Source organism: Manis javanica, chromosome 1, assembly GCF_040802235.1.
Source record: "Manis javanica isolate MJ-LG chromosome 1, MJ_LKY, whole genome shotgun sequence".
NCBI lineage: Eukaryota > Metazoa > Chordata > Mammalia > Pholidota > Manidae > Manis > Manis javanica.
The window spans coordinates 162712047-162726925 of NC_133156.1; the positions used below are offsets into that span (position 1 = coordinate 162712047).

General features: G+C 50.3%; 1 protein-coding gene across 14 annotated transcripts in view; it reads right to left on the minus strand.

The window, feature by feature from the left end:
* The window catches only part of INPP4A (inositol polyphosphate-4-phosphatase type I A), a 179162-nt gene that overhangs the window by 64458 nt on the left and 99825 nt on the right, over positions 1 to 14879 (minus strand). For 8 of the 14 annotated variants that reach the window (XM_073239970.1, XM_036994604.2, XM_036994606.2 and 5 more), the window contains 9 exons: positions 13347 to 13458; positions 12480 to 12570; positions 11874 to 12021; positions 9286 to 9416; positions 7431 to 7535; positions 6841 to 6949; positions 4651 to 4668; positions 1922 to 2105; positions 437 to 655 (listed from right to left, as the gene is read on the minus strand). In XM_073239970.1, coding sequence (XP_073096071.1) covers positions 437 to 655; positions 1922 to 2105; positions 4651 to 4668; positions 6841 to 6949; positions 7431 to 7535; positions 9286 to 9416; positions 11874 to 12021; positions 12480 to 12570; positions 13347 to 13458 — 1117 coding nt within the window. The remainder of the gene's footprint in view (positions 1 to 436; positions 656 to 1921; positions 2106 to 4650; positions 4669 to 6840; positions 6950 to 7430; positions 7536 to 9285; positions 9417 to 11873; positions 12022 to 12479; positions 12571 to 13346; positions 13459 to 14879) is intronic. The other 6 variants (XM_036994610.2, XM_036994608.2, XM_036994600.2 and 3 more) reach the window with 2 other exon arrangements.

Consider the following 14879-nt stretch of genomic DNA (forward strand, 5'->3'; position numbering starts at 1 on the left):
TGGTGGCCCCCACATCTGAGCCCCCATATCTCCACACAGATAAAGAGCCTTGGAAGAGCCAGCAGCCAGCAAAGCATTGGCCCAAGTAAGAGAGGCTTGGCTGCTCATTAGCACCAGAGGCAGAGTGGGCCCCAGGGCCAGCGAGAGAAGAGAGGCCTCTGGGAGGAGTAGGGTTCCATGGAGAAAATCGCCCCTTTATTACCTGGTCTGAGACTGGCTTATCTCACGGCAGCCCTGCTCCCCAGGTGGACATACAGTATGAAAATATTATCTCCCTTCCTACACCACGTGGTCCCAGAGCCATCCAGGAAGGGGACTTGGAACTTGTCTACAAACCAGCCAACCCTTGGGCATCTCCGTGGGGAAGTGGCTGGCAAGTGACTGGACTTCAACCCAAGCTCAGCAGCAGGCCAACAGCCATGAGCAGCAGACTCACCCACTCCTCCTCGTGCCAGTCCACCTGCAGAGAAGACCGGCTGTTCCTCCCCGTCCACCTGGCCATGAGGGTGTCCTGGTCGTTTCTAAGCATTACCTGCTCCTCCTCACTTGAGGTCGGGGAGGCCTTGGAGGCAATGTAGTCCGGCCGGGCTGCATTCAGCCCATGGATGGAGCTGGCCAGCAGCTTGCAGTCGCAGACGGTGACCAGCTGCCGCGTCTGCAGGCACACACAAACCCAGGCCACTGAGCCCCCAGCCAGGGCTGCATGGCCTGGCCTCTCAGAGAGCATGGGAGCAGGGCCGAGGCCCAGTTATGTGTCCTCCAGTGCAGACAACTCAAGAGCTGCAGCCCTCAGGATGTCTCAGTTTATAGGCTGCCACAAAATGGGCTGGGCTGAATCTTGAGAAATTCCCACAAGACTGATGAACTCAAGGAGAATGAGGGGAGGCAGAGAATCTCTGACATTCTTTGATCCCTTGCCTGCCTCTGGGCCTGGTCCTGCTGGAGGAGGGGCCTGAAGAGAGCGCAGGGCCCCAAACTTTGCTGACTCGCTGAGCTGTCCCCTCTAATTCCAGGGGGCAGGCCTTGTGCTGGTTCCATCACCAAAGCCTTTTTGCATCTTTTTACATCAAAGCCCTGGGCTCTGAACAGTGGGATTCCTGGCACAGCACTTCTGGTTCTGAGGAATTCTGGATGCAACAGGAGTTCTAGGGTTCTTAATTTTCCCACTGACAATATCAGGTTTTTTTCCCAAGTGGTTCTAATTCCCCAGCTCTCAGTCCTTCTGCTAGGTGAACACATGTGAAGGATATAACACATTCTAATCAGGAACAGCACCTCAGCCTAGCAGGGTGGGTGTGAATGAGGAAGTGTGATAATCTCTGTATGTGTGTGTATGCGGGCACGTGTGTGTGTCTGTTGAGAGTGATTTGAAAAAGCATCATCCATCAAAAGGAAGTGATGTATCCACTTCCCCAGGATGGACCAATATAAACAGATTTTTAATCAGGACCATATGACAGTTAATTAGTAGCTGGCTTACTGATTATATATAAGCCAATACAATTATATTTTTCTTATTGTACATCACCACATAATAACTTTTTCTTTTTTCAATTTCCAAGTCAACTGAAATGTGGTCAAAAAAGTACCGAGTAGGTGGATAGTTAAGAAAGCTGTAGATCCATCCCAGCCTTGACAATGACCCCCGGACTTGCTGGAACACATACCTGCATGAAGCAGCAGCTGAGAGTCAAAGCCCTAGGCTCTGCCCTTGGCCTGCCCCCACCCAGCTCCATGACCACAGGCAAATCACCATCCCTCCCTGGGCCTTTGTGGGAACTGGACCTGAAGCTAGGTCTTTAAGGTCATTACAAAGTCACCCTTTGTGTGGATGGCTCTACGAACACACGGGCTGCCCAGGGATTTCAGGGAACCCAAGGGAGCCCCCCCATCCCTCGTCTAACAGGATACTCTCTCCTACCTTGTCTGCCAAGATAGCAAGTGTTCTTTCGAGGCCAGTGGCAGACCTATCCTTGGCCGCCCTCGAGAGCCGCTCTGCGTAGTAACTCACTTGGGTTTTCAGGGTATTGATCTGAGCAATTATCTCCTTGGCTCTGACAATGTCCTGTGGTATATAGATTATGGACTGGCAGCTGGATGAGGTACTAAAAAGGATAAGAACAGATTCTAAGGGTTCTCTCAAATTGATGAAGTTGGAAGCATCCTCCCAACCCCAGCCCCCAACCAGCACAAAATGAAGCTTTCTGGTACTAAGGATTTTTTCCTAGGCTGCTCTAGCTGGTGATGGACAGAAGTAAATCTCAGATCCTTTCTGTCTATATGGCAGAAGGCTTGAAATACTAAAATACAATTAAGTCTCTTATTTATATGTATTAATATTTTACCATGTGTATATACATGCGTGTACAGACACTGAACCCAGTATTTACCCAAAGGCTCATAACCTTTCACCTAAGAACCTCAATTTCTCAGCAGTATTTAAGGGGAGACATGGGACCTGCTTATACCAAAAAGGGCCCCTTTTTCAGTGAAAGGAAATGGCAGTGGTGCTGGAATTTGCCCAAAGAAACCTGTTTCTACACTTGGCTTGTCAGGACTCAAAGTCTCCACACACACCCACAGGTCTCCTCCCTCGCACATCTCCCAGCAAGTCCCCAAGAAACTGGGCTTCCTCCCCAGCGCCCCTGCTCCAGGACTTTCCCATTGTGAAATACAGTGTTCCATCGGATGAAAGGGAGGTAGAGAATATGCCAAGCCAGAGGCCAGGCCTGGGCATCTCACGGGTCTGAAAACCTGTTCTCCCTCCTTTCCTACCTTCCTACCACGAAGCAGCATGCATATCCCAGGCTCTGATGTTGAAGCTCCAGCCCAGCCCAGCCACTAACACCAGCCTCTGGATAGACAAGTCCACATCCCTGGCTATGTGGGGCCTGGCCGGCATGTTTGAGCCCTCCTGATGGAGATGATAAAGTGCATGGCTCTCAGCTAAGGTCTCAAATCAATCCAACATTATAGATTTCCTTCCAGGCTGTCTGAGGAAGCCAAGGGAAGCAGGGAGAAGCATCAGACACAGTGGAGATGTTTCCTCCCACAATGTGAAGTTGTAAGCTTGGCTATAATGAGTGCCCATCCTTCCTGTCATGATGGGCCCTGACTGGTCCTCTCAAAGAGCCTGTTCTTGGGGCTGGGGGAAAGAGGGAGAAGGTGGAAGACCACACACTCCATCAATCCCCCAGGACATGAGGGTCACACAGTCAGGGCCTGGGACTCTTCTCACTGGGCCCTTTCTCTGGTGACCCCAAGGTGAGTCACCAAGAAATTGCTCTGCCCTATCCCTGGACTATTAGGTAAACATGCAGAACCCAGACACCAAAGCTCCCCAGAAAGAAACACCCCAAGGCACACACCACAACCAAATGACAGATGTGCCAGAAGCCCATGCAACAGACCGCCACCCAGCCCGCGTGGAAGGACGTCATTTCACAGTACGGCGTGCACACAGCTACTTTCCAATCTGCAATCACTCTTCCAAATGAATAGCTGCCACTTAAGGTAATTCAGTGTTAAAAATACAATCTCTAAACGGAATTTGTAAAAATCTATTCTCCCCAGGCCCCAATATTTAAAGTACACATGTAAGGTGTGCTGCACGCAGATTCACGCATGTTTATAGGAGGCTGTGTACACTTTACAAACATATGCCATCCCCCAAGCCAGAGAGAAAGCATCTCCCCTGCTCACCGTGTGTGAACACAGCTCGTGTTCTAATGATAGTAACGTGGGACTTATGCACAGAAGGTATATGGAGTAAGAAAGAGGAACTTCCAAGAGCTGCCATTCAGGGATGATCAAGGATATGCAAGTTCATGTGCCCAACTACCTAAAAATGGGGAACACTGAAGATGCCTCAGCCTACTGGGGGGGTTCCACAGGACTGTGTGCTGTCAGATGTCCTCAGCAGAGCCCTGACATCACAGGCCCTGAGCCTCACCAGCTCCTAGATGGCAGCAATTCCAAAGGGCTGCAGGTGCCTCCAGGGCCTATTGCCAAAGAAAGCACCACTGTGGAGCCCTGTTCTGGCCTGGGCAAGCACTCCGGGCAGACTGGGGAGGGCCTGGGCAGCGCTGCAGCACTCCAGCAGCAGAGGTGCTAGTTTCTAGCTGCCATCCAATCTCTGGGGAAAAAATTCACTTGATTAGATTCATCCTTGGTTTGCCCTCCAGGGATAAAATTAACCCAAGTAACACTGTTCTACAAATCTGCATAAACTATTAAGTATCATGAAAATGTAGTCTGGCTTCATTCCTACAAAACACAATGTTGAAATAAAATCTGAAGCCCAAGAGTATTGTAAAAGAAGCCAGAAAGGGACTCCCAGGTTGCACCAAAGGGTGGATGTGAAATCCCAGCACTGAGCATCGCCCAGCCTGGCTGTCTGCTCACCCTGGGAGAAGCGGAACTGGGGCAGCCCAGCAATGAACTGCTACCGGGTTCTAAAGGTGAAACAGGACACTGGAAACGGGCTATTCATTATCAAAGAACATTGCAGTTGGAAGGGAGGATCCTGTCTATGAGGCTCCACTTAGGAGCGGTGGCACCCAGGGGTGAAGCCCTCCCAGAGAGGGGACAGCACAGCTCTCTCTACGGTAGGGCCCAAGCAGACACTCTCTCCACAGACAGAAAACTCACCAACACTCCTCAAAACTGCTAAAGAAAAGAACCAGAACGAAATATTAGCAGTTAGCAAACACCAAATGCAAAACAAAAAATTAAAAAGCCAAGTTATCTTTTGTCAAAATACCTGAAGTTATTTGTTGGGGCCCCAACCACAGGGCTAATAGAACTTAGGGACCAATGTGCTTTTCAGAAGAGTGCCGCCAGCACCTGCTGCAGCTGGGACGGCGTCCTGCCCGTGAGCAAGTCACATGGGATCCAAAGCAAAGTTCAAATGGAGAGCACCATTTCTATAAGTTGTTTCATCATATCAGTAGGAAATTAAGTAAAAAACTGTATGATATGTCTGAAAAGTGCTACAGATATGCTGGGGAATAAGCTCTAAAGTTAACATGCAGAGTAGTCAGGCATGAACACCCCAACTTCTTGGGATGGTCATCCAGTGGTGGCCCCTCTTTCTGGTGTCTCCTGTGGGGCCCCCACACCATCCTCAAAGCTCAGGCTCACACCTCCCCACAGCCCCATGCTATGGACTGACGGACACATGCTCCCTGCTGGCTGTGCAGAGCTGTGGCAGGAGCGGGAAAGCTTCCTCTTCATAGTGATTCTCAGAGGACCTGGAGTCAGACTACATGGCTACCTGGTTTGTCTGCGCAGGGAAGAGCCCTTGGCAGAATGAATCAAGGTCAAGGAGGCTGCCTGGGAGCCTCCCAGATAATGCTCTCCAGCCTGAAGGCTAAAATCCCCCTTCCCAACCACATCCCTTCTTCTTTCCCTCCTCCTACCTCCAGGACTCATTGTGCCCATGTCCAAATGGGGACAGCTCACAGAGCACTTCTCTACCTGCCTGCTCACCCCTCCAGACCACCCCACAGTTGGGGGCACTCCTAACTGCATCCCTGATCCCCTCAGCCCTCTGATCAGCCAATGTACCTGACCTTTCATCCCATCCCTGATCCAGACTGCAGTCAATTTTCTCAAGTCTGGCTTCTGGCCTCAGCACACAAGCCAGGCAACAGCCCATTGGCTCCCCGGCACACACCACGGCTTCCTCCTAACCACCGTGTCCAAGGCTCTGGGAGCTCCCTGGACCTTTGCGCCATGTCCCCCAACACTGCCCCATTCTCAGTAGTTAAGTCTGACTCTTTCTACCCCACATGATGTACAGGCTGTTCCATCACACCTTTGGCTTTTTCCTGCCTGCCTTAAAAATCTCTCTGCAGCCCCATCTTCTTCTCATGTCCCCTGTAGGATTAGCGGCCTGGTCCTATTTCTTTCCATCCTCTCTAGAACCTGGTCCATCAATGTTCTCTTCTGTCTTTGCTTTCATCTTTCCTATCAGCCTCAACACATGCTCAAGTCAGAATCATTCTCCCAAACTGAGGCCTTCATGCTCCTTCCTGTTTCACGTTCCAAGGATCCGACAGGATCATCTACACTCGTAACCTCCAATTCTTCACTCGCATCTCTCGATCTCTCTAAATCCTGACAGGTACATTCTGGAAGATTACCAGTGCCTCCCGTGAGTCCAGTACAACGGCCTGGATTTGTGGCTCTCTCGCCATCACCCCTGCCAGGCCCTCCATAGCACCCTCTGCATGCTCGGGTACAAGCACAGCCCTGCTCAGGTGGGACTTGGAGCCCCTCACAGCCAGGCCTAGATCTGTCAGCCCTGCATCCCTGGGCACCAGCACATGGCCCTGCCAGCAAGGCCAGCTCTTACTCTCAGCTCCTCTCCTGGAGGCACGGTGCCTCCCATCACACCTCACAGCTCACTCTGCACCGCTTTCCCCACCCTGTCTACCTGGCAATTTCCTGAGCCCCTGAACCTTTGTAAAGCTGTTGTTTACCACTGCAGTCCTTTTGGAAAGGAAACAATCTCTCTCAGGCCACATTTTGTCATGACCCAGTGACTGGCCAGGGACACTAAATCCAGAGAAGAGTCCAGAGGGCAGCTGCCCACAGCACTACTTTCAAGGTGGATTTCAATTTGCTGCTCATTTTGCAGGGTCTGGACCACTAACAAGATGCCCCCATCAGCACCCAGCTCATTTGCGCACACAGGGAAGCATGGGGTCCATTAGGCAGCTCCTCCCGCCACGCAAAAGCAGATCAGAAGGCTGCATGTTTTTGCAGTAATATTTTGATTAACTTAACAGCACCAGACAGCTGCATAAGGACCACAAACACCCTCCAAGTACTTACTGCTTCTTGGTCTCTTCAAATTTGTGCAGCTTTTTGCGGAGACCTCCTGACTTAAAACCTTGGCAGTGTGCTGCTGGCGCTCCGATGGTGACGATGTCATAGTTCTGATCTGAATGACAGAAAGCTCTCCTCCATTACTCTGTGCTCAGGCCTGTGGACAAGCCAGCTACACGGGTATGTGCACAACTTTGGGACCCTGCTCCTCTGGCCTGTTTCCAAGCAGCCTGTGGTTCCCTTAGTCCCACAGCCTGGGCTGTCCGAGGGCCTCTGAAGCCCAGCATGAGCTAAGAGGAGGTTCTATGTATCTCAAGGTAGAGCCACGCAAGGCTGGAGGAAACTATCCAACACTCAGCTTGCATCCCTCCTTCAGCAACTGTCTGCCACAGAGACACAAAGGGAGCTGGAAAGAGGAGAAGCAGAGGGGTCTGAGCTCTTTAACAAAGCTCTTGCAGAGATCCTTGTAACATGTCTCTCTTGCCCAGTAGGAGAAAATACAGGAAGGCTGGTGCAGCTGTGGGGCAGCTCAGGGACCAAGTACATGGGGAAAGAAGTGAAAGGCAATTTGGGGAGAGAGGAAGAGAAATGGTTACCTGATCCTCCATCATCTTGAACTCTCATCCTTTGTATATGCAAGTTTGTGGGAACAAATTCTAACTTTTTCTCTGCTTTCAAACTGCTTGCTTTAAATGAGGGACCTACAAAATGGGATATGAGAAAACAAAGATCATCAATATGTCCCCTGCATTCATGAATGGCAAGGAGAGAAATGGTATTCTGAGGGCACCACTGCAGATAAGCAGTGATGTGCTGTCAATGACCTAGGAAATCCTGAGCACATTTCACTTCCAGGGAGCAGCTGGGCCAAACATGGGAGGGAGGGCAGCTGGCTGGCCAGAAGCCTGGTTCTGGGTGCTCAGCAGTGACTGGAGGCAAGCAGAACCAGCTTTAGAAGGCTATGGTAGTGATGCCATGCCTTCCCATGACTCAGCTCTCAACCGAGAGGTCTGACACGAAGACGCGACTTTGTGCAACAAGATGTCAGCACCACCATAAAAAGCAACGGGCCCACGCTGGGAACTGCCTGTTCCAAGTCTGGAGGCTGCCATCACCCAAGAGCGAAGAAACTGGCTTGTCTAGAACAACACATCCCAATTCTGAAAACTGAGGAAAAGGTTGGCTCATCACACTGGTCCACCGAGTCAAACAGATGCTCCAACACATACCTGAACTTGTTCCCTTGTTTACACTCAGTGGTTAAGGAGGTTGAGTGATGTTTTGTAACTAACATCCACAACCTTATTTCTATACTCAGAATCTTTAATTAAGAACCACATGCCTAGAAAAGAAAGGGGTTGCAATTAAACTGGCAATCAGAAGAGTAGAAGAAATAGACATACCATCTAGCGAAAAAGGTAAATCTAATTTGCTAGTATCCAAAACGCAGAGCAGCCACTGTCTGGCTTGCTTTTGTCACAGGAGATTGTTCTCTAGAACCAACTGATCCTTGGGTGGCTCTCGGGACAGCAGCTCCAGCATTCTGGGAGCCAAATCTGTATTTCTGTAAGACCCTCAGGGCACATGCATTCAGCATGGGCATGTCCCTAAGTTCCTTCAGCCAAATGCTGCCATTTCTCTGAGAAGTGCATTTAGACCTGCTTTTCAGATTTAACCCAAGCCCAGGGGCCATCATCTTGTATTGTGTCACTCCTGTACCTGGCAGCTTCTCAGCCAAGTTCATGGACAGGTTCATATGTTCAATGTCAAAACCACATGAAGGACTTATGATTTTCCTTAAAGCCTGAAATTCCATTATGTAGAGGGGAAGGAGGAAAGAATCTAAAAATAGAGACTAAAGTAATGAAAAACCAAAAACATCATTCCATTTGGAGTGAAAAGGCTTGAGTTAAGAACAGTCTTCTAAATCTGCCCTGAGTGTTTTGAAAATCAAATGGCATCTTTCAAGAACAGAAGGCAAGGTACCTGTACTTCTCTCTCTCTTGGGCCTTAAAAATGGAGAGTTCCACTCAGAGAATATGATCAATACAAGTACCACTGACTATGTAAGCTGGGAAATCTAGAAAACCACTTTGTCTCAAGGCAAACAATCTGCATTCTTTTGGGCATTTCACTGCAATTAGACCAAGGTCAAGGGATGCCACTAGCCCAATAGCCTGTGACTTTGTCTCTCCCAAATCTCAGACCCCAGGAGTTACTTTGACAGATGACACCAGAGAAGAAATGTTCAATGCAATTCACAGGTTTGTCTTCTTAATTAAGACCTGAAAAGCCTGTATTTGAAAGAATTCACACCTACACAAGAATCTATTTTTAAAAATTCATTAGAGTGTCTGCCAGTGAGGATGCATGAGTGACCTTAGGTTCCATATTCCTAGCCAGAGAAATGGGGGGTACACAGGCCATGAGGAGGGTGCGACCCACACCCACCTTTGTACTGATGGAGGTTGGTCAGGTTCTCCTGGTATGTGAGGATGATGGTCTGGTACTGAGTGACAATCTGGCGCCGGAGGCTCTCCCAGCAAGGGGACAGATCCCCCAATTCTTCCAGTTCACACACTCTACAAGCAAGACACACACACGTCAGGCCATGGATCCGGCTCACTCGCCTAGAGAGGCATGGGGTCCTAACAATCAGGAGAACAACATACAGGGGAAAACCACTGATGCCCAGGGAAGGCCTGGCACAACGGCCACACTGCAGGTCTAGAGGGCAAGCGGCAGGGCAGCAAGACAGACCTCTCCAGGAAGAACGGCTGTACAAAAGGTGAGCCACTGTCCACGTAGGAAAGGGCACAGAGAGGCTTCTTACAGAAGCTTAGTCAAATGAGGAAAACTAAGCGGAGGAGGGGAGGAGAGAGAGGCCACCAGGGAGCAGTGCCCCACCTTGCCCGTGGCTGCAGGGGTGAAGGTCTGGACTGCAGTCCTTCAGAGTCTGAATGAGAATGATGTGTGGGGCTCAGGGAGCCCGAGAGGCCCGGAGGCCTGTAAGCAACTGCTAGGAGGCTGTGTCCCACTCACTTCCCACCTCCCCTGGGGCTGCCACAGGCAGCTTCTAACTGCCTCCAGGTTCTGAGCAGGTGAGGGAGCTTCCACCTTCCCCCTGAGAACAGAACTGCAGCTCACAAAGCTGCTCAGCCACAGTCCACAGCTGGCTGCTCAGCAGAGGGGTGGCCCCTTTAGTGCCCATGTCACCCTTCTGGGTATGGGACAAGGGCTCGGAGGCTGGCAACTGTGGCCATGCTTCCTTTCGTTGACCATGTAAGTGATGAACTGCCTAAATCTACAGGGGGCACAGGGGCAGGGTAAGGGAGAAGGGAGAAGCGAAAGAGGAGGAGAAAAAGGAGGATTTGCTACTCTCAGAAAAACAGAAGTGTGTCAGAATTGAGTATGAACATCTTAGCTCAGTAGCAAATAGCATAGTTCATAATCAGATAATGAAAACACAGGACAGATTAATAGGATAGCCGTATTAGGAGCCATATTAGGAAACTGGGGAAAGAGAACATACAAAAGACTAAAATCTTCATCATAGGAAGTCAGTAGCTAATCCCTGAAACTGGTTAATTATAAGAATTTAGAAATACAGCAGTAAACACTAAAGCAGCGAAAAGTGGTTATTACTGGGAAGTAGATCAGAAAGCCAGGGTCCAAGATTTATGCTTTTGTTAAAAGCTTTTTGGCACTATTTGGTTTCTTATAGGATGTATGGTTTACTTTCCAAAATAAAAAGCTAATTTTAAAGCTAACTTTAAAAAAAAATCTAAATTGTCTGAAGTTTTAAAAAAAAGAACAACTACCATTTTATTACTATTAAATTAGCAAAATGCAAACAAAAGAACACCCAGTGCAAGCAAGGCTATGGTGGCACCATGTCCTGGTTCCCTGCTAGCCAGAGGGCCCCCGTCTGCCCTGGCTGCTCCTGGCCCCTCTCTCTGGGGTCTTTGCCTGTCTCATGTGACACCTTTGGGGGTCAGCTTCTCACCGAGGCCTGCCGGACCACCCTCCTTCTCCCAGCCCCCTCCGCACACCTGGGGCTGTCAGGCACAGCCTCCCATCCCATGATTCGCCCTACTTGTCAAGATGTGTCCCACACTGAGCACAGTGCCAGCCGCACGGTTGGTGCAGAAACCACCTCCACCACCCTGGATACCAAGATGTTAAGTGAATGAACTCTTCAAAGTTACTGTACACCAAGTAATGGGAAATGTTATGCCATAGTTGAAAATTATAACATGAAAACTGCAGATCCATGGAAAAGTAGATGGTAGCTATGAAAATATATATAAACATGGAAGACTGAAAGGAGAACTTTAAAAATTAAAATAACTGTAAAATACGTACATGTAGAGATAAAGCAGCTCATTGCATCATTCTTGCCATGTTTTCTCTAAGTCTGAACTTTTTTCAAGATGAAAAATTAAAGCAAAATAGCTGTATTAAAACAGTAGGATTCTGACTGCACTGTTTCCCTTCATGTTTGTTTATAATTAACATCATTTTATGACAAGTGGAAACGGCCTCAGGAGGCCAGCAGACAGTCTGCGGTGTCAGAACTACCTCGCAGGCTCCTCCCCATCTTAGGACCAATTAACACTGCCTGGCTGAGGCTCCAGGGACCAGTGGGCCCCACACTTGGCCTCTGGAGCCCATATCACTGTGGCCCTACCCTAGAAAACTACTGGCTCACGCAGCCATAGCTGAAGTATGACCGCTATTTCTAACTTTCTGAGAGCCAAATGAGAGGGGAAGGAGAAGGGAGGGAAGGACACGCGCACTGAGTGCTGGGCACATGTCTGGTGCCTCCGGCATGTTGTCTCATGTAGGGCTTGCCCAGGAATTGGGGGATCTGGAAGAGCAAATGGAGGCCATGGCAAAACCACGAAGCAGAGCAGGCCACACCAGTGGGCAGGTTTGGAGTCTGGGTTATCTTGTGCTGGTGCTCTACCCACCCCACCCAAGAGCTTTCCAGAAAGGACAGGACAAGTGATGTGGGCCTGCTGGGTGGCTGGCCTCACCTGGCCGCATCTTCCTCTAGCAGGAGCTTCACGAACTGCCGGGGCACGTGCAGGGAGAGCACGCTCTCGGCCATCTGCTCCAGAATCCGCAGGTGGTTGCCGTCGGTGGTCGGGAACCGGTACATGCGGCAGATGGCACCACCAAACACTGAGATGGGTTGGAGGGACAGAGGCTGTGTGTGAGCTGGCTGCAGCTGCCATGTGGATCCTCCTCTGCAGGCCCTCAGCAGTGCTGACACCCCCAAGTTGTCTTACTGTCCATCTCAACGGAATTAGAACATTTAAACAAAGAACCCACCAAGTAACGAGACTGAATGCTCCTCCCCTGGGACATGCAGCCACCTTGTCCCAGGCCATGTGACTGACCCTGAGTGCCAGAAACGGCATGGGGAGGCTGTCAGCCACCCAGCCCAATGGCATGAGACACAGTGAGACAGGGAGAAGCCTCCTTCCTAGGAACAGTACTCTTTCTATGCTGGCAAAAGATGGGCACGTTGATATGCAGTAGAGAGGTGACAATCAGATCGGGAGGGGAGGAAGGGTGACCCTGGGCTTGAGTGGACACTCACAGGAAGGACACGAGTACCAATAGAGGAAGCTATTTACCCGATTTCAGTAAAGTGTCTTTTCTCAATGAAGCATATTTGGATCGGATTCCCAATGCCTCCGTCAAGCTCTCATCCACGGGCAGAACCATCTAATAACATGCACAGCAAAGCACAAGAAAACTGTGAGACACAGACAACCCCAGGGCACTTGGCAGAAACAGGAGCCGTGGTAAAGAAGAACTCAATACACTAGTAATTCTACCATAAACACACTGCCCAAGCCACAGACAAATCAATTCCCTCCCAGGATACTGAACTCGTTCCAGGCACACAATCTCTGGAGATGCATGTCCTCTGGCCAGGTCTCTGCACCTTGTACTCCAGTGTCTGATGTGTACAATGAATGGGAGGCAAGGGTGATGTCCAGGAATATTTCTAGAGCTAACATTCTGGGCTATTTTGGGTAAAAGGAGGTATGTCTGTATTTTACAACAATGACTACTTACCAGAGTGTGGGCTCTTAAATTAGGATTCTAGTGTGAGAGCACAAGAGTGGGGGTGGGCATGCGGGTGTGAGGTGGGCACGGGTATGTCTGGGAGAGGAAGACATTGACAAAATATCAAAGAGAATCGGGGTCTATTCCATACTGCACAAGCCACCTCTCCCCTCCTGCAACTCCTCCAGCCAGGCTGCCCCACACACTCTGCCCACTCTCTGGAGGTGGCCGGTGTGGCCCAAGCAGAGATGAGCTTCATGGTGGCAGAGCCTCACAGGCCATGCTGAGGCCCCCTTGTCTCTGCTTTAAGAAGTGCCTTTAAGAAGCGACTGGCACAGCCTGTGGGGCAGCAGCAGGCAGCAGGCCTGCCTGGGCATCTGGGCAGGTCCTCTCACTCCAAACTGAGAGGAGGAAAGTAGTGCATTCACCCTCCCATTGACGGTGTCCAGAGACCGGGTCACGGGGGGCCGCTGGTCTGACTTCTCCTCCATCTGCCAGCCGATTACTGTGATGTTACCCACACGGTCACTCTCTGCAGACCTGCAATGAGCAACATGCTCTGGTGAGCAGTGTTTTGACTGTGGTGCATTTTCTGCTTAAATGCAAAGCCCAGCCATCCTGGGCCATGGAGGGATCCTCGTCAATCAGCCAGCATTCGCTGCATGCACAGGCTCTGGGCGACAAGGAAGCCATGGGGCAGGGAGGAAGGCTGCACCTTAGAGGGAACAAAGCACCACAGAGCAGTGTGGATGTGCCTGATGAAGTCAGAGGGGATGGCTCAATGCTGGCATGGGAGGTGCCCATCAGCCCCTGGGCCCACCCCTGCCCCAGAGAGACATGGGGACACTTGGAAGAACCAGGACTGGAGAGCACTTTCTTCTGCCACTTGACTCCTTTTCTCCTTCCCACCCCACTCTCAAGCTTTGATTAGCCCCAAGGCCTAGGCCTGGACCCAAGTAAACGGAGGCCACCCAGGGGTTCCCAAAGCCTCTGTATCCTGATCTGACACAGCTGATGCCACTTAAACATGGAAGTTCCACCTGAGGCCCCTCAGGGTGGCTGCCAGCTGCCCAGGCCACTATGACCCAACCGTGGAGCCCCAGGGATACCCCAAAATCTCAGGCTTATTATTTGTCTGCCTCAGTCAGGTTCTAAATTTTTATGTGCTCACATTCACTGCCCATTTCCTTGGTGACTTTCTCTCTCTGTTCTCATACTGGAAAGCCCTGCCCAGTGCTATCTGTTCAACAGTCCTCTTTAGCTCCTTTTCAAAAGGATGACATCCATTTCTCACATGTCACTCTAATTCTGGCCCATGACACTCCTGAACACTCCTCTCCCACATGGCCCTACGACTCTCCCCTCGTCCGGAGTCAGGCTCTACTACATGCCAAGGACTGTCGCCAGGCTCACCCTGTCCAGTGCCTGCCACACGGTCATCACCACAGCTGTGGAATGCTGTACACCTGGCAGGGAATAACTCACTAAAAGTTTCTTTTCCATTTTCGACTACTTCCCCAATTTTAACATTACTTTGAAAAGAAGAACACCATGCCAGGGTTTGGGTAGGAATCGCCACTAAAATGAATTTGGGAAGGGTTGACACTTGACATCTTTATCTTCCTTCCCAGGACACAGTGGGGAGGTCCCCTTTCCTTCCTCCCTCTCTCCCTTTCACAGATATTTATTGAGAACCAGGCATTGTTATAGGAGCTTGGGATACAGCAATGAAGATAAAATGGAGAGAATGTCTGCTCCGTGGGAGACTGCTTTCTGCTGGGGAGGGGACAAATAAGAGGCAATACAGTCCGTGTCACCACACGTGGCTCTAGGTTTCCCCTTAAGTCTGAGTACAGCTGTGTCCGAATTTCTATGGGCGTCGCACATCTCCATTCCTGATAGTGGAGTGATAGGATGAGTTGTTTACCTTGCCTCAGGGGGCAGCCACCCCCTACCTTAGA